This window comes from Ambystoma mexicanum, chromosome 3q (genome assembly GCF_040938575.1).
Source record: "Ambystoma mexicanum isolate Mex_15411 chromosome 3q, UKY_AmexF1_1, whole genome shotgun sequence".
In the NCBI taxonomy this organism is placed as follows: domain Eukaryota; kingdom Metazoa; phylum Chordata; class Amphibia; order Caudata; family Ambystomatidae; genus Ambystoma; species Ambystoma mexicanum.
Genome location: NC_090926.1, coordinates 45,727,540 through 45,753,360, shown reverse-complemented (window position 1 = coordinate 45,753,360; position 25,821 = coordinate 45,727,540). Strand labels below are relative to the sequence as shown.

The window sequence follows — 25,821 nt, the reverse complement described above, 5'->3', positions numbered from 1 at the left end:
TACTCCCAAATGCATTGCTTGACCTTTGGCGAAGGACGGGGCATTGTGCTCGCCAATGACCTTCTTGGCGGCAATAGGCACATTGATTAATATTCACAGAACCCAAAGGAGCGTTTCCTTTTGGGACATACTGACCTCTGGTCTGTGACGTACCTCCTCTGAGATTTCTAACAATTTGTTGCAATAATACTTTAGTCTTCAAATCTCCTTTCCTCTTCTCTACTTTCTCTTTTTCATTATTCACACGGTTCTCATAATACTGAGCCACGTGCAAAACTTCAGATTTAGATTTCGCCTGCCAAGCGCTCTCAGAGGACATAATCTGTGACTGGATGTCGGGCAACAACCCACGTACAAATTTGTCCACAAACAACCTTTTCCCAGACTCTGTGCCCAAGTCCTGTCCACTGAAATCAGAGAAAACCTGTTAGAATCTATTAAAGAACTCGGTGGCACCTTGAGTTTTTCCTTGAACACAGGCCGTAAGCTTGTCCCAAATAATTCTTTTCTCAGGAATTATGGTTTTCAATTTTGCGACAATTCTATCAGGTAAACTAAGTATTACCTGAGGTGGTCTCTCACCAGCTGGTCTTTCCCAATCAAACCTAGTCATGTTAGCCCATGTATCTCCCAACCCTGGAACATCGTCTATTGTTCGAACCTGCTTCCATAAATCTACGGGCAGGAGTACAGGGAATAGCAAGTCGTCACTTAAAGTGAACACAGAGGACTGCAAAACGGACTCTATCTCTTTATAAAACCCTGTTGGTTTTTTCCTGATATCGGGAATTGATTGTCTAATAGTGTTCACTTCCTGTCGTGAAAACAGGACGTGGACAAATTGCGATACATAGTGTGCAGGGATGTCCACAGCGGGTGCACCAGTCCCAGCATTAGCGGGAATCTCGACCTTAGGGACAAATGTCGGAGGAACCTCCCTCATAGGCAACTGAGATGTAGGTAACTCCGACCGCTTACTAAGCAACAGAGCCAAGTCGACCGCTAAGGCAGCTGAAGAAGTGTGGGGCGAAAAAGCCCTCTTACAAATACCCAATAATTCTATAGGACAACTAACCTTCTTCCTTACACATTCATCTTGCAGGTACTGTACCATTACCTGAATCACCGTCTTCTGCATTTCTACTGTATACTGACTATACGTGTCATATACTTCATCTAGCGGTATCGATGAATCCGAGATCCATCGAATCGCATCTTTAGTACAAATTCGTACTTCCTCAGGTGCCGATCTACGACACGGAAGGAACCGTTTCTGCACATACATACTGTCGTCTTCATCATACTCATCTCGTGATTTCTCAAAGTCCCTCCTATACTCAAACAATGTCTCAACATGACCATGTACTTTCTCCTCTGTGTCCCTCGAACTTTGTAATCTATCCCACATTACACATAAATGAGTCCCCAAACCTTCGATAAAAACATTTTTCTCGGGAAAATTGTCCATATTTGATAATGTGGAAAAAAACGTTAACTTGATCACCTTTCTCCATACAGTGCTTAGCCCATGCAAATAATTCCTGTTTCCTGCCTGCAGAAACAGTATTTCGAGTGACAATCTTCGACCCTGCACCCCGATCAACTTCAGTCAATACAGAACCACCCGGGAGCAGAGGTGCAGGCAAATTCAATGGAGGCGCAAGGATCGGCGTAAGAGGAAGGGGTGGTACGATAGGCGGAGGAACAACAACTAAAGGAATAGGAACAATAGGTTGCACAGGGGGAACAGGAATAACAGCAGGAATAACAGCAGGAATGGGCAGAGCACCCGGGAGAGGATCATACGGAGGTGGCGCGGAGGCACCAGGTCTGCGTTCGTTTAACAATTTTTCAATAAATTCTTCGGAAACATGGAAATCTTTAGAGGGATACATTTTCTGGATACCTAGGGAGAAAGCCCTATCCATGTTTTATTTATCAAATAACGCCTTTTCAGCATTTGTTTTATGACGGCGTGCATGTTTATCCCTACTTTTAAGCTGCTGCAGCGCTTCTTTTTTCCAATTCTGCAAAACGTCAAACGCTGCAGGTCTGGCCTTCCTTTTTAGCAAGACCGATTCTAGGTATTCAATACGGGGGATCTCGAAACTACCATTAATTGGCCACTGAAATTCGGAGGCATGTCTGGTTTGTCTGTGCCCTATTTCATTAAATACTATACTTCCAATGCCATACTTACAGTACATAGTACATGCCGGCGACCCCTCCTGTGGTACCGGGCGGCTAAATTCCAAAGATTGTCGATCGCTGCGGAACAGAGCCCTAAAGCAGCTAGACAATTTCCCATGCATTTCACAAAAAATTGGTGTTACCTTGTCAATAATTGTGTCTGCAGATACAATACGCCAAATTCAAATTGTCAGGGTTAAATTAAGAGCCGGGTCACGACTGCACCTGACCAAACCTAAGGAGGACCGTACGGTTTACCAAAGAACTTACCTAACGAATTTTACCTTGTGTTTGGTGGTTTCGACAAATCTGCCCGCCTCAAAAACGGACCCTCGTCAAGATGCCGTGTCAGACCACACGACTATCGTCCAAGGATCGGATCGCGCAGTGCTGCCGAGGTCTCGCGTCTCGTTCGGTCGGGCCCGCAGTATCACACAGTCCGATCCTGGTTCGATAGTCTGCGTCAACCTTCAATGATCCGGCATCAATCTTGAGGGTCCCTGTTCGGGCGCCAACTGTGGAAACAGCAAAATAATATGAGGCCGGGAAGCCCAAAAAGAAACACACCAACACAGGTTACAAAGAACATACAAGTGCTTTATTTAAAAGCTGCAACAGTTACCAAAGTCAATTGACAAACGGATAGCTATTCGGCTCTCAGAGTAACGTAACGAACTTCAACGAAGGTTCGATGCATTAGTGAGAGAGACCTTACATTGGAATACTTGGGATTTTATACTCTTTATCCAGCCCCTGGCCAACCCCCTCGCGGGTTAACCATTCTAGAAATCGGGCCTATGGGTTCCCAGCCAGGTCAATCCTATAATATATGCATTTTGATTAGTTTCGCTGATATAGTTGTACATTTACACATAGGTCAACAATAGGACAAGGTCTCAGTTCGCGACCCCGACAAGTGGCCTGCAGGCATATTAATTATTTGTGCATACGGAGGTCACTACGGCCAGAATCTTACTCAGAATGTCATTCAGCCTTCATTTTGATGTTCAGGGTGACTTCCACATTACAAGAGAACCTAAAATGGTGGCTTAATCCAAGATGGCGACTTACATTACTTTCTCTACGGTCAAGACCTTGCTGCGGAGTTTGTTCGCCTATGATGTTTAGACAACTTGGCGTAGGCCAATACACACACAATTGTTGCGATAGGAGGCATAATATTGTTCCAATTCCGACAACATGCGCCATCTCCCTTGTCATATTTAGTTGAGATATGACAGCCAAGTGTACATCAAGGCATCTCAGAAGGGGGGTGGCAAAAACGTCCTCCTGTCATGGCCAGCCTAATTAACTAACAAAAGTTCCATGGATCTGCCCTCTCCTTTTGTTAGCTCTGCTGGTGGCAGCTTCGTATACTAATAAGATTAATTCAAGCAGGCCCACGTGGTGCCTGTCTGCAGGACTAACAAAGGAGACAGAAAAACCCCAACAACATTTCATATGCATCTTTGTCAACCTGAAGTCAGCTCCTGTCTCTCAGTATCAAAGACAGTGACCTGTCATGTCTAGGACTATGTGGTTACAGTAAGCACCCCCTGCAGCGGGTCCCCTTTCAGAAGGTACGAGAATGTGATTGGCAGGAGACAGAAAGTCTGTTCTCGCTGCAGCTTCAAGGGAGACCTGTCACTTTAATCAGTAACCAGAGAGTGTCCCCTTATCTAGAGGGACCCTTGAATCCTCAACAGACAGGAAGAAGGGTGGGACTTAGCATTAAATGTTTTCACCCCTTTACCTTTTCTTTTGCAAAGCACTCTGGTTATGACCTCATGCATACAGGCGATTGTTGGTGGGGACCCAGGATTGGTTGATTAAGGTCGGCTTAGCCTACGTAATTGTACGATGGGACCAAAAAAGAGGTCCGACTGTACAAAGGTCCGAAAAATGCTACCACCAAAGGTTCGAACACCAAATGTTCGAACCGTTGGTGGTAGCATTGTAGGTAAGTATAAAAAAAAAGACTGCAGGGGTGTCCCCCGCAACACCCCGCTCACTATTACTCTGAGGTATAGTGAGCGAGGTGTTGCAGCACGCCCGAAAAAAACCAAAAACAAAAGGCATCTGCGGTGTTAGTTCCTGATCACATATGGAGAGGTTTTGAATGCATGTTCGCATGGGAAATGTGTGAAACTTTTGTGGTTCGCACATTTCTCATGCAAACTTTTCCGTCACAGACTTTCCGCAAAGGAAAAATCATGCAGATCCTAGCCTACACCAATCACTGTAGCCCATTTGGTTTTAAAAGAGGGCTGTACTCCTCTTTTGGGAAGATCATCTGAAGACTTTGCAAGGAGCAGCAAGAACAACTCAGCACTGGACCCTCGCTGAAGGTACAGTGTGCCTTACATCTTCTGTCAGTGAAGGAAGGCCAGGACATCCAAGAGGGAAGCAAGATCCCTCCACTAAACATCTCCCCGGGAATAGAGGGACATACTGAATCGAGAGGAGCCTCCAGCAGCTCCAGAACCGGTACCCAGCCAGCACACAGCATACCCTGCTAGGCTCTGCAGTAAGATTCCTAGGTGGGAAGTGCAGAGAGTCTCTGAAGAAAACTAAGGACAAGGCAGGTGCCTGCAACGCTTTCCTCAGCTTTGGGCTGTCCTCCTCAAAGGACGACACAAGCTCAGTGAAGAAGCTAGGAGGAGTTAATCGACAAGCATCTACCGACGTCTGCCTTAAAGGGAATTTTTTCGAGCCAATCAAGACTCTCGATATGCAACCGACTGCACCGCTGACTGTTGTTACACTGCAGTCACTCACTCCTCGACCAGTGCTTCAGACCTGCCGACCAGCACTGAGATGATTTCTGACCCTGAGCCACTGTGTTGGCCAGCCTGCAGCCGTCCATCCAGCCTTGCTTGCCAAACTGCCTGCCACCTGATGCCCACAGCTGTCTCCCGTCTTGAAACCTGTCGCAGAAGCTGCAAAGTACCCTGAAACCGACTCGACCCTGTCGAGCACCAAGAACTTCTACAAGCACAAGGTAGATTGTGGTTCTGTCCTGCGGGTCCTTCTCCGAAGGCCTTTGGTGACATTTTACGACCCATTGCTCCCTTTGTGTTAAAACCAAGTATCCTTGAACTATTGCAATTAATTACTTTTCCGACTACCCTCCTGTTAGTATCCAGAGTGCAGCCCTTTTCCTTCTTTGAAACTCTGTCCTCTGCATTCCTGTACAGGGGGGGTTGTGTTGAACTGCCTGTTTTGATCATAATAAAGTAGATATCTTTATACAACATTGACTGGACAGTCTTTCATCATTGGGTAATAATTATATATTTGCTGTGTTGCAACTAACCAACGATCCACAGCCTTAAGGAGATAAGCCTGCCATTCCGTCCACGTTACCAAAATTGGACTACGAGTTTTATAATTTGCTTGTGTTTCCAATCTGTTTGGATGCCTTCTGGTGTACAAGAGGTGTGGGGCTGATTGATGGTTTAGAAACCAATGTTCATCCCTGGACCACTGGTGCCCCGGAAGTTGATTCGCCACAGAATCCCAAGGTGGTGGGGAGTTGGAGAAGTCACTGCCCTGTATGGTGCCAATCGGTCTCTGTTCTAGATTTCAAAAGAAATTTCACCAAACATAATAGTCTTTCATAACCACATTATAATGCAAACACAGGTTACTGCAGAGGCGTGTCCAGACTCTCTTGACTGGGGTAACCCAACTGGGGCGCTGACGTATGCAAGGATGGCATGAATTACAAGCACACACACACAGACACATAGTTTAAGATAATGGGGTGGCACCTTGGGTGGCCAATCAGATTCCAGGGGTAGCACTTGCCACCCCAAGGCCACTCCCTGGACACTCCACTGGCATTACTGCAATCTAAAATCATTGTGTTCTCACGATACTAGACTGCGGGAATACAAAATCTGAACAGATGTAACAATAACATCTCAGCTCAAGTGCGCAGGGCTTAATTCTCATGCAAATCTGTGGGTTATGATATGATATGAAATGCCATTTATAACGCGCCTATACACAAGTGTTTCAAGGCGCAACGAAGCAAGGGAGCGGAACAAAAGGGAGGACGGACAACGATCCTACTAGGCCACGTGTCATTCACATTGCGCAAGTGCGTGGGAATGGTTCTCGCGATACTGACACTGCTGTATTCAGTCAGTCTCAAGCTGCACCCAAATAACAGCAACACCATCTTTGCAAGAATAATGCACCGCTAAACCCCGATGCCATAGTGTACAAGTTAAACTGATAGAAATCTATATAAAAAACGGTATAAATAGAGATATATTGATACAAGACGAAGACAAAGAAATGGTGTAGATATCAAACAGAGTTTTGATTGTCCCCAAATTGTGAACTGACCCCATAATTACATCTGGTGATAGTTTATCATCAAATTATAAATGAATCATCTCCATTTAGGCTTGAAAGGTGTGGGCATGCCAGTATCTCAACCCATGAAATTGAGTCATTCGCAGATTGCATACAGATCAAAACATTGTAACATTAACCCATCACTATAGTTCCCTCAGCACTCTCTAGCAATCCCACGCATGAGTAGATTTGACTGTATTACCATGTTTATATTAAAGTCAAGACGTGCAAAACGATAATGTCAAATAACCGTCAAGAATACACTAGCTGTGCATGCCTTGCAATCCATTGAAAAGTGCCAAGAATTATATTAGCAAAAATAATACAATGAGAGAGAATGCAATCATTAAAAGTAGGAATTATATAGTCAAAATATTTCAAAAAGGTTATTACAGATAATTACAGGAAGGATGTTAAATCATGAGCCTTGTTAATGTACAGTGGAGATTGCGAGGGTAGTCTATCTATGCAGAGTGCCTCTTGTTGCACCAGTACGTTGTATATTGTCCCTCCACACCTCTGACCTGTCACTCTCTGAAGTACAACCAATGGCGTGGTGTTTCTGACGCCTTGTGCCACCACTGATTTTCTGTTGCCCATGGGATTATTGGCTCTTAACGCTCCTGCTGTTAAGGATGCTGCATGGGGATCTAATGCCATAGATCACATTTGAGGAATCACATGCCTATAGGTGATGCAATGAACCCCCTCTTATGAGGTGATTGCAATGTTGCAGAGAAGCTGTGCTTATTATTTCTGTATAGTGAGCTGTGGAGAAACGGAGCATCAGCGGCATTCTTAGTCGTGCTACCAAGGATGTCGCGCAGCACTGTTTGGTGAACAAAGTTTGCTGTGCTATGTGAGCAGGCTCGCCATTGGGCCAGAAGGGAGTTTGCACAGAGTCCTCCATGGTGGTACCACTTTTGCTGACAGAGGTGTCCAAATGAAGGAATGTCGGGCAGTATTCCAGGGAACATGAAGTACTTACCTGACGAGTTCTACATCTCCAGGTGTTCCTTGAACAAGAGAGGGGTAGGGGTAGGGGAACTGTGGGGAGAAACATCTACTGCAGAGTCACATGGGAATATGTAGCTTTTCAATAATCTAATTTCTGATCCCAAGGCCTCCTGCTTAATAGTGGCCCACTGTTTCTGGTGTACTTTGCCTTGGGATGCCAGATGTCTCTGATAGCCTCTTTTGTGCACAGGTAAATGAGACACATTATTAGCGAACAGGGCTTAGCGAACAGGGTAGGGGAGCCAACCAATCAGGTTGCTCGGATCGTGGGCTGAATCCCACGATCTCGGCCTACATTCCAAGCAACCAGATGGCTGCTTCCCCCCCCGCTCCGCCATCTTTCCCCCACCCTCCCATCCCTTCCCCTAGGGTCTCTGGTCCCTTCACAACCCCCCCTTACCCCACTTACCTGACACCTTTGGTGGCAGCAGTGGCTGCTGCCGCTCTGTGTACCTGCCGGCTGCTGTGGAAATGGAAGAGGGGCTCTGTATGGTGCCCCATCTTCCAGCTCCGCAGCGGCCATCTTGGGTAAGTATTTTAGTTGAATGGCCGGGCGTCCCATTCATTCAAACAAAATACATTGCTGTTAGCACCCCAGGTTTCCGAATTGAAAATCTGGGGTGCTAATAGCAATAGCACGTGATCCATTAGGCCGGATCGGGTGCTAACAGCGCCAGGTCCCACCGTTAAGGCACTCGTTGCACTTTGGTCTATAACTTGGGCCCCGGCCAATATTCACACCCCGGGTGGGGGAACAAACCATTCAGGTTGCCTGGATTGTGGGCTGAATCCCACGAAACAAGATAGTGTTCAGAACAGCCTTAAGGCTGCTCTCCCACACCGCCATCTTCCTCCACCCTTCCCTCCCCTCTGATTACTGTTTCCTTCTCTCCCCACCCTGCCACCCCACTTAACTGATTACTTCAGTGCCACTGCCACTCGAGCCTCCCGGGACTGCCATGGAGATGGAAAAGGGGCTATGCATGGAGCCCCGCCTTTCAGCTCTATGGCGGCCATCTTAGGTAAGTAGTTTGTAGGAATGAATGAGATGCTGTGAGCGTGTCCCATTGATTCATACAAGATACATTGCTCTCAGCACCCAGGGTTTCAGAATTGAAAACCTGGGGTACTAATAGCAATAACACTCGATCTGGCAGGCCAGATCGGGTGGTAACAGCGGCAGGGCCATTGTTACTTTGGCCCCCGGCCATAACCAGCCAATCAGGCCTGCTGGATCGGTTGGTAAAAGCGTCGGGGCCTGAGCCCTGGGCTATTACAAGCCGATCAGGCCGGCTGGATCGGGTGCTATTTCTTTAATATATCACTAATCTCTTAAGAGGTTTAACTGCCTTTAACTGGTGGCAGCTTCTGCTCTGATGAGTTATGAGGCATGTTGCACTTGCTGATCAGCCCTGACTGCCAGCTCTGTTCCTCCCCTTAATGTATTAGGAGTTGGCTGTATGGAATGACTGCATGAATGTTATGAGCATTGTTGTAACATGAGCATGAGTGCCGTGGCTCATGCACAGACATGTGGCCCGCACTAATAACGGTTCTGAGCGGTCTCCCGCTCGCCAGTTCCAGTGACAGACTGAAGACATGCCCGTGTCTTTATTCAGACGCAGCGTGCCCATCTGCCTTGGGCCTACCAGGCCGCCCCACACTGAGTGGCACAACCATCCTGATGAGGGCCAGAGACCACGGCTCCCGGTAACATCTGGCAATGAGGATGGGATCGGCTGTATGACGATCCCAAGAAGAACCCAGATTGTCCACCACACCCCTTCTGCGCAGCGTACTCCCACACAAGGAGCACAGAGGGACCCCTAGGGCTGGAGAGCCCTGTCGGCGTGGCCTGTGGAAGCCCTGCCAGGGATGGACGACCTGCCACCCCAAGGTTTCTGGCTGGTGGAGCCCCACACGGCCGGGGTGGGACTGCTACCATTGTTACTCCTGGAGGCACGGAGGCAAGCATGGTGCAGGCCCCACCATAGCCGGTAAAAAGGTAAGCTCATGCCCGGGGAGTGAGCGGCCCAGAGCTGCAACAAGTCATTAGCCCCACTGGGGGGAGGAACAAGGAAGCGGCAGTGCCGCCATCTGCAACAGGTCTTCTGCCTGAGGAGTGAGGAGCGTGGCATATGCCTCACATGGGGGGAAAAAAATGATTTGAATCTCCTGTCTGTGGGAGTCGGAGGCGTGGCCTTCGCCGCATAAGCGGCAATCAAATAAGGAGTACTGCTGCCTGTGGGAAACTGCGAGGGCCACCACCGCCAGCAATGTTACACTCCCGCAGGGGGAGAGAGTGAGCGGCAGGGCCCAACGCAACAAAAGCGAGCGGTGCCCCACCTCAAGGAGTACGCGCCTTCCACCGCAGCGCGGGAAAATAAAATATTAAAGGATTTGCAGCAAGTTTCTCAACACGGGGGTGGGGTAGGAGATAATGCAGTGTGCTAGTTGCCAGTCCTGCCTGGGCAGGAGAGCAGTTAGTGCTGCTCCAGCAGAAGAACACACTCCTGACTGGGGGAGGACAGCGGCCTGTGCTGCAATAGTTTATCTAGTAAACTGCTGCCTGGGGGAGCAGAGAAGCTCATGGTACTCCATCATGAGGACACAAACACCCCCCTGGTGGAGGAAAGCAGCCCATGCTGCTCCAGGAAAAGAGACATGCTCTTGTCTGAGGAGAGATTTGGCACATGCTGCCACAGTGACTGTATGAACTCCTGCCCGGCCACAAGGACATGTAAGTTCTCCTGACTGGGAGAGAGCAGACAGCCCATGCTGCCACAAGGACGTTATGTACTCCTGCCTGGTGAAGAACAGCGGCCCATGCTGCAACAGTGTATTTGGACACTCATGCATGGAGGAGAACAGACGACCCTCGCCGTGACAGCACCACAGGCCCTTGCCTGTCGCAAAAGCCAGAGAAGCACCCTGGCTCCCTGGACACTGGAAGCAGGCTCTCCTGCCAGACAGAGGGAGAGGTGCACTGCTGCAAACAAGGCACTCACATCAGGGAGAGATGAGTTACCTAAAGCAACTCCTGACTGGGGGAGACACTCAAAGAAGAAGCGGGTCTCAGCAGGACCCGCCGCCGCAGCGGCTTTCGCAGAAAGCCAACGTGACTCTGCATACCCTTGTGGCCAACGGGTCAGCAGCAGGTCATGCATTGGGGCACATCCTCAACACTCAACAGGAGAAGAGTGGCACGGCCGGACCGTTGCTGCAGAGGCTGTACCCAGGGCCCATGACAGTGAGTGAACACTCCATCTGGAAGGGAGTCAGCAGATGGCATGACCTGGACCTCTGCCCATCCTGCAACTCATCCTCACGACAGCGAGGGAGCACTCTCGCTTGGAAGGGAGCCCGCAGAGTGCACGACATGGACCGCAGCCCATCTTTCACCCAAGCACCACGAATCCCTGCCACGATGCTGGCATGACCGTGGCTCTCCCCGAGGAGAGTGCTCATGTGGTCAGGTAGGAGGTGAGCACGTAGGCAAGTCTGGACAAAAAAGGCTGCCATCAGCCCCTGCCAGGAGAGAAGATGGCAGCAGCAACTGGCACCACCATGCTTTCATGCAAGCCAGTACAGTGACTGTCTATCTTTGCGGCCAACAGGCCAGGAGCGTATCACGCAGTTGGGTATGTCCCCACCACCACCAACACCTGAGGGCGGTGCGGAAAGCTCAGCTGCCGCAATAGCCGTACCGCAGAGGAGAGCAAGAGAGAACGCCTGTCTAGGGGAGGCCACAAAGCACAACAGCCTGCCAGGCTGCGGCTCTCTCTGAAGAGAGAGCTTGTGTGGGCAGGCAGAAGGCAGGCCAGGAAGAGCTCCAGACTGGGGGAGCCTGGCCACGGCATGGCTGTTGCCATCCCAACGCGAGTACCATCTGTGAAGCAGAGGGAAGACCCGGGCACTCCATGGCCCTGATTGCTGCAAGTGCCAACTCCTGTAGCAGGGAGCCTCAACAGGGTGGGACTGCTGCTGCAGCAGTCGCAAGTAAGAACTCCCACCTGAAGGGGGAACCTAGGCACGGGCCTGCCCGCTGCTATTGAGGGGTTCCTCAACTGGTGAGGGATGGAAGGAGAGTGTCCTTCCCTGGCTCCTATCCACACGGGGAAAGAGGGCCCGAAAGACTCCAGACTACGGTCTGCCACGAAGGGACAAACCCCACACAGACCCGCTTGAGGACCACCCTACAGCAGACAGGCCAGAGACCTTCTGGCAAGACAGCAGCCAATGTGGCCCCCGGTAATCCTAGGCACGGCTTTGCCGGCTAGTGGAGCAGTTTCCATCATCGGCGAACCGACACAGAGGGTCTGCCCTGTAACCATCTGCTGATGTGGCTCCGGTAGTCTTGGTGCGGATTTTCCAGTCAGTGGGGCAATCCCCACTTCCATATTGGACTAATAAAGTTTGCAGTAACAAAACCCCATAGGTGTGTTACGTAACATCCCAATGTATATATGTGCCTAAGTGTCTACCAGATCAAAGAGGTATGTTGGTGATGCAGTAACACAGCCAAAGTGATGCGTGTGTAAAGTAGGCCCTGTAGAACAGCTTGGCATCCATGTTGGCCAGAACTGCAAGCGGAAAAAGGAGTTGGCATCACCCTTCATGAGATAATGAACTTGACTGCCCAAATCCTGGTAATGCGCCACTGGAGATAATGTGTACAGTAGCATGCCTAACTAAGAATGTGTATATCTGCATTCCGAGATGACACACAAAGTCAGCGTGAGTTTTAGCGTTTGTTGTAACCCATGCCATCTTAAATGTTTATCATTTGTTTGTCTTTACCCTTGGCATGGGATGTTGTAACGTGAGCATGAGCGCTGTGGCTCGTGCACAGTCACATGTTGGAGCCATGTGTGCAGACACGTGGCCCGTACTAATAAAGGTGCCGAGCGGTCTCCCGCTCGACAGTTCCAGTCAGTAGAATAAAGACGTGCCTGTGTCTTCATTCTGGCTCTGCGTGCCCGCGCGCCATGGGCCCAATCTCAGGGACGCAGAACCACTTTTTGTTATGAGACTTGGAGCCAAGGTGGGGGCTGAATGTTAGCAAACTTCTCCCATAGACTCCCAAACACTGAGAGACTTAAGGATCCTGGGTACCCTGGACCGAGATGCCACTTTTCTTGGCACACACATTCCCTTGCTCCCCCCACAGTAGACACCACACAGCATCTTTTCTCCAACTTCACATGCACCTTGCCGCATGCTCTAGAATGTGTGCCCATCAAATCAATAAATACCCCCAACATGGCTCAGAGTAATGGACGTAGTGAACTGCATGCAACCCCCGGGCAGGCAAGTGCTTCAACAATCTGTTTTATGTTCCAAAGTGCAAACCTTTTAATGTAACATACTTCACTGAAGTGACCAAATATCAGAAGTTCTGAACATAAAGCTGCTGTTCAGCTTCATCAAGGGCTGCAGGCCGGCAGGCCCCTGCCTGCATTACTAACGAAGTTGAAGCTAGTGTCAAGCGCTGCCAAAAACAGACAACATTCCTTGATTTAGAAAAAGGCAAATAATCTATAACCACTTCAAATCTAAAGCAGTCACCTCAGCACTTTGTACTTTGGGAATGCTCCCAACCAGGACTACATTATTCGATTTTCACCACTCTTTTTAGCAGCTGTCCAAACTGTTTTCTAGACCCTCTTTCTGTCTGCACCCCAGTTCAGACACCTGGAACAGCAGCCATGGGTGGCAGAGAGACTTGCGCTGTTAATGCATCACGCGCCCCCTATCCCAGCACGTAGTTCCTCTCCATTTAGCCCACTTCTAGAGTCACCTGTGGGCCCAGCTGACCCTGAGAATGTGCAACCAATATGCAACCTCATGTAAAATGGAAGCCTCTGCACTGTGCCACAGGGGCATCGAGAGCCAACATGAGTCCCAAGGCATATAACCTCACAGAGCTTATCTCTCCCCAACTGCTGCCCCCAAAGGATTTCCCAAAAAGGTTGCCCATTCGGCCTAGGCTTGCTCGCGCACCTTGACCAAAACCGGGCTCCTTTTGTGGGGGCTCCACACCCCCTCCCTATCTCCTCCACCTTGTTGGACAGTGGTGACAGCTCAAAAGCTTTGTGGGGTATAATGATCTGTTGGACCCCACACCCAAACCAAGGCAAATACTCTCTATTGATTGCATCCCACCAGGACCCTAGGATGATTTGTAATTCTTATCTCATGCTGCTGTAACAGCTGAGAACTTTGATATTACAAAAGCTATTAAAGGGTCGTGGCGTGATCATTGCAGTTCTCCCTTCGTGGGTGCTACACAATACACGTTACAACACATATAGGTTTTACAAAATGCAGCGGCCATGATGGCCTCCAATGTACTTAGAAGGAATCACATCACACCTATACCCAGGAGACCTCACTTGCTCCTGCTAAATAGAAGGGATCACATCACACCTACACTCAAGAGACTGCTCTTTCTCCTGGTAAATAAAGGGATCACATCACACCTGCACTCAGGAGACTGCACTTGCTCCCAGTAAATAGAAGGGATCACATCACACCTGCTCTCAGGAGACTGCACTTGCTCCCAGTAAATAGAAGGGATCACATCACACCTGCTCTCAGGAGACTGCACTTGCTCCCAGTAAATAGAAGGGATCACACCACACCTGCACTCGGGAGACTGCACTTGCTCCCAGTAAATAGAAGGGATCACATCACACCTACACTCAGAAGACTGTACTTGCTCCTGCTAAATAAAGGGATCACATCACACCTACAATCAGGAGACTAAACTTTCTCCTGGTAAATAAAGGGATCACATCACACCTATACTTGGCAGACTTCACTTGTTCCAGGTAAATACAAGGGATCACATAACACCTTTACTCAGGATACTGAACTTGCTCCCGATAAATAGAAACAATCACATCACACCTACACTCAGGAGAATGTACCTGTGCCTGGTAAATAGAAACAATAAAATCACAACTACACTTAGGAGACTGCACTTGCTCCCAGCAAAATTAAGGATTTACTTAAAACAACTTAAAAAAAATAAAGTCGTTTTTTTAATTTGGTTTAATTGTATAACAATTTTTGCAAATACAACAAGATTAAAGCAAACGCTTTTTGTCTTGCATTCCTTGTTCAGGCCTCTCAGTCCTAAAACTGCTCCAAGGAAGCCACTCATATCACCCAGTGCGTTTTTTCTCCACTCGTTAATCAGGACCACCAAGTCTCCTCATCGTTAATTGAGGAAGAGTTCAGTATTTTCCCCAAATATCTGGCTCTTTCCGCCTGAGTACCTGTACAAGTTAATAGCAAATGTCGGCTAGAGTCTACTTTTTCCGTATCATTACAGAACCGGCATTTGTTCGAGTTTGTCCTCTTATTGCCATTATTTCATTCGTCCTCAACAAGTTCAAACTAAATCGTAGAAACAGTCTGCCCAAGGTTTTGTCTGGGAATTTTCCCAGGTACCCTCTAACTTTGTTGACTTTCATTGTAGCAGCTTGAAAGTTTTAAGTCAAAGTTGTGTGTCTCCGCAGTCTTTAAGGTCTTTATCCAGTCCCTTTCTTTCAACTTCTTTATGACTTTATTTGGGTTTGTTAGAAGATTCTCTTCGATGGTGTTCAGGTCTTCTAAGAGTTTATTTTCAGCTGCCCAACTTGTCATCATCTGGTCCTTGCCGCTGTCCATTTCTTTCTTTTTTATATCTAGAGTTTTTGGTCGTGGTTGGAGAATTACCTTTCTGTACCGCATCAGTGTGTTTCTGGCGTTTGTTGAATTTAGCCATGACAGGCATAATTCAAGCCTAATGAGGACCATTGAAGTTGATTGAGGTAAACCAAGAACTCTTCTCCAAAAGTATCCCTCAAATTTCAGCCATGTTTTTTCAGGGATTTGTGACATTGCTTCTGTGCTGTATAGTAAGCTTGTCACCACTTTAGCCTGAAAGAAGTTTATTACCGGAATCAAGGAAAAGCAGCCACATTTCCTCTCTATCTCTGTTGCTTGGCTAGTAAATGTTTTCAAATTCTTGAACAGCAGATCTTGCATCAGTGTTTACTCCAAGGTATCTGAAGCAGGTCACTTTCTCCAACTGAACTCCTTCGCTGTACCATTTTGATTTTTCTGTTTTTTTTGTTCTTTTTTCAAATGCCATGATTTTAGTTTTTGACTTGTTCAGCTCTAGGTTATTGTTCTCTAGATAGTTCAGTAGGTTGTTCAATTGTCTTTGAAGACCAACTGGAGTATAGTCTAAGAGAATTCTATCATCTGCGTAGAAATGTCTCAATATTCTTGAGTCTCCTATTGTCGGTGGAAAGCTTCTTACTTCCTTTCAGACACTGCAGTATCGGCCATGTAAGCGTTGTACAGGGCTGAGGCCAGAGGACAACCTTTTTTAATGCCTCTGTCCGTACGGATTTCTTCTGACAGGTATCATGCGCGGCTTAATCTTACCCTCATTGTTGTATCTTGATAGAGGGCTTTGATGGGACCCATCACAGTTGGTGGGCAGTTTTGGTTGTCCAATTTTCCCCAAAGGCGAGCCCGGTCGACCTGGTCGTATGCCTGGACCAGGTCGACAAAAGCCATGTATATCGTGGGGCCACCCTGTAGGACTTTGGCCTTTAAGCTGCTTAACAAGAGGATGTTTGTTGTAGTTACTGTATTTTTAACAAATGCTGTCTGGAATGGATCGATGGAGTCTGTGCCGTTCAGCCAGGTCTAAAAAGTGTCTAAGGCAAAGGAGGCAAATACTTTACAGATAACGTCCATATGCGCTATCGGCTAGTATTGTCGCAGGTCTCCTTTAGAACCTCTTTTAACAATCTGAACAATGTTTGCTGTCTTCCACAACGGTGGAATTACTTTGCCCAAGTTTCAGTTGTGGAAGATTTTGCTGATGAGAACCGCCCAATCGCCTGGGTGTTGTTTTAAATCCGTGTTACTGACCCCGTCTGGGCCGGGGGCTCTCGAGTTCTTTAATTTTGTGATTTTGGTCTTAAAGGACTCTGGGGTCACATGGGATTTCCCAGACATCTTCTGTTAAAGTGTCTTGTTGAGGCGTTTGGATTACTCTTGTCGGTAATTGATATAGTTTTGAGAAATGATCCACCCATTGGGGTTCAACCACGTTGTTTTGGAGTTGGTGTTGGTGGTGGTTCCTTTTTATTAAGGACCAAAACTCCTTTGTCTTCCTCCCACACACTGGCCGCAACATTGTTTCTGAGTCCTGCTGATATAGTTCAAAGCGATGATGTATCAACCAACTTTTGTAGCTTGTTCTGGCTATTTAAAGCTTCTTTGGTTTTCCATTGAAATATTTTTTTTAATTTTTGTTTGTCGTAGAATTCTTCTTCGTTCTACTAGTTGGCAGTTGTGTGCGTGGGTGTGGGAATTCATCTGGTTCTCCTTCTTAGTTTTTGTCACTGTGTAAATTGTTAGTAGAGGTACATAGTCCACTACCAAGGCGTCATTGTTGAAAAGTTTCTCGTTCCTGGTGGTAATCACTTGGTATGCTTCGATCATTTGGTTTATTATTTTCCCAGATAATTTTACACAGTTACCACCTGTGTTTACCTCTACGTCTTGAAGCATTCGATGTTGAGGGAGTTGTGGCACTGTGCAGGTTGTGACCAAGATTTTATGGTCACTATTTAGTGTTCTTTTGACTTCGAAGCTGTCTATCAAGGCAGTAGCTCTTTCGAGACGTAGGTCTGATCAATCGTTTCACTTGGATCTGCTCGTTCCCAAGTTGGAACTTGTAAGTTTGACCTATGTCTTATCCAATGCAGATTGTGCAGATCTTTTTCAGCCATTAGGCTCTCCCATCTCCTGCCTCTCTCAAAGATCAGAGACGATCTTGATAGGTGTAATTTCTGGTCTCTGATCTCGGGGCATATTGCATTTAGATCGCCATTGATTATCACGTGATTACATTGCTGGATCGTGGTTGCTTCGTCTAACACCGTTTCCAATTCCTTCAAGAACGAATCAGCCGTAATCACATTTGGGTTCCAGTATGTATTTATTACATGCATGGTCTCGACCAACTCCTCTTTGTTTGGCCCAAATAAACGTTTCCAGTTGATCAAAGATGTTGCAATAATAGTGACAAAATCAGCTGGGTGTAAAATTCTAAACTGCACCCCGTGTGTATTGCCGTTAGCAAGCCGGCAGTCGGTCGGCTGGTAGGTCCTTTCTTGGCTGGTGTACAGAATATTTTGTAACCATCTAGATGTGGTTTTCGGGTCAGATAGGTCTCCTGGAGGCACAGGACATCAAATCTCCCCAGGTTGACATCGGTGGTTGAGGTAAGAGGGCCAAAACTGCTCTTGTTCCAAGAACCCATTTGAATAAAGTTACTATTGGTGAAGGGGAGGTGTGCCGTGCTGAAACTTGATGTGGCATTTGTCACCTTTTTTCTGATTGCTAGTTTTGGAGATTAGAAGAGAGGGCTGATGGTAGTCATGCCCATTTCTTTTGGGCTGTTTCGTTTCACCCACTCCCTATGTTGGTTGGTATTTTCATTCATTTGTTGCTCGAGGGATTATAGTCTACTCTTATTTTCAGTTTCATAAGTGTGCCAAGCGGCCTACTGTCCAGGTCTATTGAATAGTCAGGGAACGCTTCTTCTTTGGTGCAACGGACAGTTCGTATGGTGTTTGTTTCGGGTTTGAGCGTTGTACTGCTCACCTGGTTTGGCTGGGTGTTTCTTGACATGTTATTCTGTTTGTTTGAGTGTTCTTCCAATAACGGCTTGTTAGCCGAGTGGTACCGCGTCTGGTCTTTTTCGTGGTTGAGTCACGGTTTTCCTAAGTCTCGATCTCTAGGTCTTGAAATCTCTTTGTCCACTTCGCTCAGGTCGTATCCCAAGATCAGGAGACTTTCTGCAGCCTTTAAGAATAGGTTTCTCACCAATTTTGAGTCTATGTGTAGGTATGAGCAATCAGGACGGCCGTTTTTGTCCGGTTTCACAATCTTCAGGTCTTCATTGTCCAGCTGTCTCAGGCTGGGTATGTGTCTGAAGAGATTGAGTATGGTTTTCCTGTTTAGTATCAAATGTATGTCCGAATCGAGTATGCTTTCCAGTTTGAAGATACAGGCACTCTGGATTTTTCTGGTAGTGTGTCTTTCTGATCTTTCTCTTGAACTGTGGTTTCTGCCTCGATAAATGGGAGAAGAAGCTCTTTTCTTTCTGATGTAATTTCGGTCTCTTGATCTTGGGCGGGATGGTGTGGATCTCGTCTTGTTGTCTTTCTATGTGGTGAGTTTGTGGGCTTTTTGTTGAGCCCAAACGCATTTCTGTTAGCCTCGTTTTGATGGCTTTGTTCTAAGTTAAGGAGCCTAAGAGTTAGATTGAGGACTGCGTGTGAAATTGTGCATGATTTTCTCTCTATTGTCTTCAAGCATTGCAAATGTCAGAGAAGGTTGGTCAGTGATCGTTACCTTCTTGCTTGGCTCGTCCGTTGAGGTCCTCTTCTCAAGGTCCTCTATTTTTCTTTTCAGTCTCGGGGGATTTGTCAGTTTGGTTTCTGAATCTTCCACCAAGTATATACTGAGACCATTAGGTCGATAGTATCATCTTTCCATGATTCACTCGCTAAGGAAGATACATTTTTTCTTGTGTCAACTTGCTTTGGTCCTGCACTAGGTTCCTTTAATTTACTCAGGTCTTTTGTGGCTCGGCTTGCAATCTTGTTTCCTGTTGTAAGAACGGATTTCGCGTGATTCATTGATTCAGTATTGATTTTGGTCTTTTTTGTAATTTTTAAGATGGTTCGTCCTGGGGTAGCAGGTTTTCGTCGGCCAAATATGCCAAAACGAGGCTGCTTGCTTTGATTTACATTTCCTGATTTTCCGGCACACTCAGTGATTTTTATTGTGTCTGTTAAAAAAGCTGGTGAGTCGATGATGATGCAACCGTTTTGTCTTTGCTTTTTTTTAGAGGTTTTGCTGGTCACCTCTAGGTACTCGGTTTTGGCCGAGGGAACCGCCGTTTGGCCTTGGGTAACTTTGATCTTCGTTAGAGGTGGTTCATTGACTTTTGCTTGCTCCGGGATACCCTTTGACGGTTCGAGGTCAGCCTCTTGGATGACTCATCTCTCATTGTCTGCTGACCCACTGAAATGCAGGAACTCGTTGCTCTGTGTGGTTGTCTTGTGTCGAGAGTCGACTCTTCCATTAGTTTGCGTCGGACTTCGGACCTTAGATCATTTTTGTCAATCCTGTCAGTTTCTCTGGCCATTATGAAGCCCTCCAGGTATGTTAGCTTTGTATGCATAAAGGCTATTATTGTTGTTTGGTCTTTTAAGGTCTTGTTGAGGTCTTCGTAAAGCTTGCTGAACCGTGCCAAGGCAATTGTCACAGTTGACATGATGGTCATTAAATCCACTTTTTTCTGTGGTGTCTCCTTGTTTGGGGTTTGTGATATTTCGCTTAGTCTCCTCGGTTGAATAGGAGTGCTTGGGAAGGCAAAGTGTATTGGGAAGGTAAGTTGAGCGCTCTTGTTCGATTGACAAGCTGGTGTTTCTCTTGGTTCGCCTGTAGATACATCATGATACGGTTTGCCTACTCTTCTGGTGTTTGCCGCTATGATTGGTTTGGGAGCTATCGATGTTGGGACCTCTGTCATTCCGGCAGTCTCTTGCTCCTCTGCCGTGACAGTGGCTAATGGTAAATTAGGTTGTTTTTCCTTGGGTTCATGGCAGTTTGAGTCCCCCCTCGCTGACATTGTTGTTAGCGGCATGTTGGTGTCCAAGAGAAAGTTGTTTTGGGCAGGGTTTGTTGAATTAATTATAACGTTTGCAGGTCCTTTCCCACACTGCCATCTGATGGGCGTTGAGGTTTTTTCTAGTGTTTTTTTAACGTTTTGTTAAGATAGTTGGTGTCCTTTAATGTTGCTTTTTTCACAATAGGGTCAAGAGTCGGTGGTAAATCACTGCCTTCAAGGATTTCAGTATCAAAGATGTTGTTTACGCTGGAGCCCTTTGATAAACCTTTTTTTTTTAAGGAATTATCCAGGAACTCTACCTCATCAAGCGTGGGCGCCCTTTGGAGACCCACCTTTTTGCCAAGTCGATCAGTTGCAGTGGCTTTTCGAGTTGTTTTACCTTTGCAAAATCTTTTAGGTTTAAATTGGAGGCTAGAATTTGATTTGGTGTATTGTCTTTTTTGTGTATTCTCATTTTCCTTTGATTGCATTTCTTGTGCATTGCCTTGGCCACTGTCTGAATCACACTGCAATTCTAAGTTTCCTTGTGGCCTGTCTTGTGGTGTGAGAGCTGTATTTTTTGTTAAGTTTGAGCTGTTTGGTTTCGCTTCTTTCCCATTGGGGCTGGCTTCAGGGAAATCGATTTGCTGTGTTAGGGGTGATTCTGGGCAGTCTTCACCGAGGTCATGGTTGGATTTCTCGTAATGTTCGTTTAGGGGCATGTCGATGGAAATGTCAGCGGGGCTCTTTAGGTCGTCTGTTACGACTGCAGGGTGAACTTCGATCATTAATTTAATTTGAGTTTGGAGCGCTTGTGTTCGTTCCGGGTATATGACGGCCTGTCGGAGTCATCGCAAAAAGGGGCCATCGGCAGAGTTCTGGGGTGTGGCCAGCCCCACTCTCCTCTATGGAGACCTGGCGGGTCACGGCCATCCCCGGATCCACGAGGTGCTGAGCGTTCAGCCGTACGGACCCCTCACCAACCAGGGCTGGATCGACGCTCAAAGAACATGGCGGCTCTCGTCCTCCTCTAGATAATCCCGCGGCTCCCAGGGTCGCTGCCTCAGGTGAGCCCCGGAGATAGTCCGCGGCTGGGGAAAGCTTGGCGGTCTGTCTTTTCAGAGTTAGTTTGCTTAGCTTACTGTTTTTGGAGTCTATCAAAAAGTGAAGCACTCGTTTCTTGATGTCTGGGAGTGTGGGGAATGAGGATGCAGGAGGTAAGCGAGGTGTATGTATATTTGCAGTATTCGCAGTGTCTTTCTTACCTCCCTCCACCACAGTCCGCCCAGATTCGTTGATCAAGGCGGGGGGGTTTCCGTCACAAGTGATGAAGTGGTAGCCTCCTCCAGGCTGCCTGGAGCCTGTTTGGAGGTGCGTAATTGATGGCACTCTTCCTCCGCCAAAGGTGACGGCTCCATCGATGCTGGTGGTAGGGCTGTCCGTGCTACCAGTGCTGCCATGACTGCCAGACTGCAGTACTCTGCAGCACTCCGCGGTTGCTCCGCGGCTGTGGAAGGTTTTGTAGTGGGTCTACCCACTAATTCAGCTAACAGGGAAAACAGACAATGCTCAAGAAGCACTCCAACCAGGTTGCCAGACTGCATTACTCTGCAGCACTCCGGCTTATTATTTGCTACAAAAGTCTTTATGATGCAGGTCCTGGGTACCAGAATATTCCAATTAAAAGGTTCTTTTTCGCTCATCCTCTAAGAGAAATAACACAGAACACAATGGTGATTCCACATTAAAGCAGTTCTAGTGCACTGGGCAGATCTTTCTATCTTCTGTGTGCCATAAAATGGAACTCCCTCTAAGATCAACTTTGGGGCACCGAAGACCTCTTACAATTTCATAAACAAATAAAGACTCTACTTGTTTGAGAACCACAAATCTATCCGTCGTTTTTTCTTATCTGTCAGATACCCACTTAGAAACCGTTGGGAATTAAGGCAGCAGCATCTCCATGATAAAAGATAAATCAGTAATAATATCAATCATGATAGGCGGAGGGCCAGAGCATTGCTAGGCCTCTGAGTGGTCATTGACGCTGTCAATGATTCCATCCTCGCTTGAGACTCTAAAATACTGACGTCAGAGTTCCTTGTCAATTTCTGTCTATGGACCAGTACAAAGAGATTTTCGATTTGTTTTCTTTGGGGGCCTCGCAAATATGGTATGCAGCCCCATTGGGGTCACTGATTTAGCCGAACCGTCTTAACATTAACCTCTGAATACAAATAAAAAGATTATTAATTCTGTATTATTCCTAATATTCCTGTTATTCTTATTAGTGTTATTAGGATTGTCTCGTATTGCCAGGTGAAATAAATGGCTGAGATGGGCAGGTAGACTAGGGAATAGACAAGCTTACAGTTCTTTTAAGGAAGGAAGTTATGGAGAAGGAAGCCACCTCACACATTAAGGACCTGGGCTGCTGGGTGAAGATTGTGTGGGCCCCATAACACAGCCTCTTCCCTATGGCTAGTCCAACCAATTCATACATTTACCAAGGACACTTCTGACTGGGCAACACGCGTGTCCCAAATGGATATAGCAATAGAACCAGAATCATACCCTGAGCACATCTGCCTTATCACCCTGCTGTATGTCGATACACCTAAATCTATGCAACTCCTACCTTCTCCACGGTACTCAGCCGGGACTCGGTTGGATGAGCTCTATTCTGCAATGCATACACTACTCATGCCATAGCCTACCAAAACACAAATAGCTGTATCGACTAGCCTTCAGTGCCAGCTATGAGCAGCCGTCTGAGAATCCACAGATTCACGACATACCGGCAATACACATCCAATGCACCAACCATTTACACATCAGATTTCAGGCTATCCCCGGCCATGGCTGTGCATCAGCTGCATAAATTGAACTTTCTGACAAGGCTATAGCACTGTGAAGACAAACCGAGGGCACTTGTATAAAACCACTGTTGACTTTGCCATGTGTGGGTTACTGTCTACCTCTGATGCCTCACAACATTCTTGGAGTTGTTTTAGTGTCTGTGCTTTCTACTCAGTGCTTGCTTGCTATAGAAACCCTCGAAGCCACTCGGCCCTGTAAATTCTGTGCCAATCGCTTGAGCCACACATTTCTTGAATGAATAGACCTATCACCTTTTGCAAATACCCTGTGAATATCCCAACCAACCAGCGCTATGTTCTGTACCCCTGTGCCAGCCTGCAGAACCAATAAGTCTCAATGGTAACAGGCTGCATATGTTGGTGCCAACCTGCTGAGCCTATTTAGCCCAACTTAAGAGACTGTATCTGTGTGCCAGTACCCTGAACGCATCTAGTCTACTTGGTAAAATGCTCTCTTTAACCTGAACCCTCTTCTCTGTCTCTTTCTTGCAGGTTTCGCTCACTCCACTGCCTTCTGTACCCAGAAACATCTTGGTGCCCACTTCCTGACAACCTTACCTGACACAGAGGAATGGAAAGCTAGAAGCCTGGAGTAATGAAGGCCCTGCATCCTTTGCATCACCACGGATCACAATCAGGGTAGCTTGGATTCCCACTGAGGATTGATTTGTACGGCATCATGGGAGGGCCAAGATAAAACAGAGAAAGCATTCTATGCCTTCGACTTTACCCAAGGATTCCCTTTCCGGCTGTGGAACATGATTGCACAGGCATTCCACTCTCGCCCACTGCATCATCTGAGCTTACCTGGGCATTGTGACTTAAAATGCCAGTCCTTAGAAAATGCCACACTCGCAGCCAACAAGAGAAATCTCCAAAGAGGGAGATGTGGAGTGCAACTATTTTAGGGAGCTGCTTTGCCCTCCTTGGCCAACTGGGAGTGCTGGCAACTCATGTTCAAGCTTTGATGTTCTTCTCCGGTACCCTTTGGGCAGAAATGGTTACGGGGAGTGACCTTTGGTGGCCAATCATTGGCCGCAAATGCTTCTCTCTCAAGGGCCTCACCTTCAATCTGTTACCATTAACGCACAGTTTTCAAAGCAACTAAACACCCTATTGAGAACAGGCCTAGCACGTTGGACTCATGTTTCTTGTTTCTTTGACACAGGTGTGATGTCGGCCCGTTGTAATGACAAGCATGTATCTGTTACCTCAGCCAATCGCTGGTGGCACCTTTGTGTGCACATGGCTCATTGCATCAATGTAAACACCTTGCACCTTATCCATGAACATTGACCTTCCCGATAAAATGCTGGTGCAATTTCAACAGAAGAGCAGAGCAATCTGAGAGTCAGATATCTAACCGATTGGTACCCGACAAGGACTATTGCGGTAACATTCGTTATGCACCAACGCTACTGCATGTGTGATCTCGAATGGCATATTAGACTTGTCACACAGGTCATTTAAAGTCAGAGGGCACAGGTGGGTACAGTGGATCTTCAGTTCTCCCAAGGATGGACTTGACCTCATACGTTTACAACACCTGGCAGCAGTTCAGAAGAATGCCCTGTACCCCGTGTGAATTAGACGTGATGACCTTGCATTCATTCATGGAAATTAACTGTTTTGATAATACTCATTTTCAGATGAAGATCCCTGTCTGCTTCTAGGGCAGCAGGATGAGGTGGTCTTAGAGGCCAGGTACGTACGACCACCCGGCCTGGAGGTGATCTATGGGATCCCCGGGAACACCACACGTTCCCTTGCTCCGTGGTGGGGTAGTCTTGCAGTGTGCCTGCCTATGCAGAGTCTGCCCCCCTCAAAGGGCGCCCCAAGTCGTACTTTGTAGCACTCTTCACATGCCGATATGTCGCTTTAATGTATAAAGGGAGAGGGAGCGAGAATTACTTTGGCTGTGAAATCTGTCTCATGGTTGACTTTAGTCTTCGGGTGAAACTGTCCACCTCCCTGGCCAATTGCAGGAGAGAAGAAAGTGGGCGTGTCTGGAGGGTCTCTCTGGATAGAGTGGCTTTATATGCACATGTTATTTATATAATGTTTGTGCTACTATGAAGTGCTTCACTCCTTGTGTATGCCTTGATTTAGTGTCACTTTTTTGAAACCCAATTAAATGTGTATTTATTTTATGGTCTGTCGTGGAAATGCCACTTTTGTGGGGGGGGGCAAGCCTGATTTGCATATGGTCTTTCCCCTTCTGTAGTGGCACAGGAAGCTTAAAAGCAACGGTCTGGAGGGTTGCCCAGAGCTGTGCCCACGGTGAAGATGAATTCTAAACCTTCCAGCCATCACCTTTTGGTTTTGCATCTGTCGTGGAAATTAACATTGTTCTGACTTTAATATCTCAGGCCTTTGAGCACAGTTAGTATGGGAGTTAACATCAGCATCACTCGAAAACAAGTGACGCAACACAAACATAAGCATGTGATTTAAAACTAATTGAGCAGATGGGGCAGTGTTCCTTTGTGAATGAAGCTCTCTGGTTCAGTGTCAAAATGGCGAATAATAATATTACATTGTTTCATATGTACTGCATGCTGCCACAGTCCTTTAGATGCATAGTGCTGTGCATAACGTGCATCACTATTATCCAGCTTAGTGACACACATTTCACAAACAAATGAAAGAGAAAAGGCAGAGTCAACCCCT

General features: G+C 47.1%; 1 protein-coding gene across 1 annotated transcript in view; it reads left to right on the top strand.

The window, feature by feature from the left end:
- The window catches only part of MFNG (MFNG O-fucosylpeptide 3-beta-N-acetylglucosaminyltransferase), a 123,584-nt gene extending 98,278 nt beyond the window's left edge, over positions 1–25,306 (top strand). Inside the window, exon 8 of the mRNA XM_069653037.1 lies at positions 23,644–25,306. Coding sequence (XP_069509138.1) covers positions 23,644–23,713 — 70 coding nt within the window. The 3' untranslated portion in view covers positions 23,714–25,306. The remainder of the gene's footprint in view (positions 1–23,643) is intronic.
- Positions 25,307–25,821: the final 515 nt, after the last annotated feature.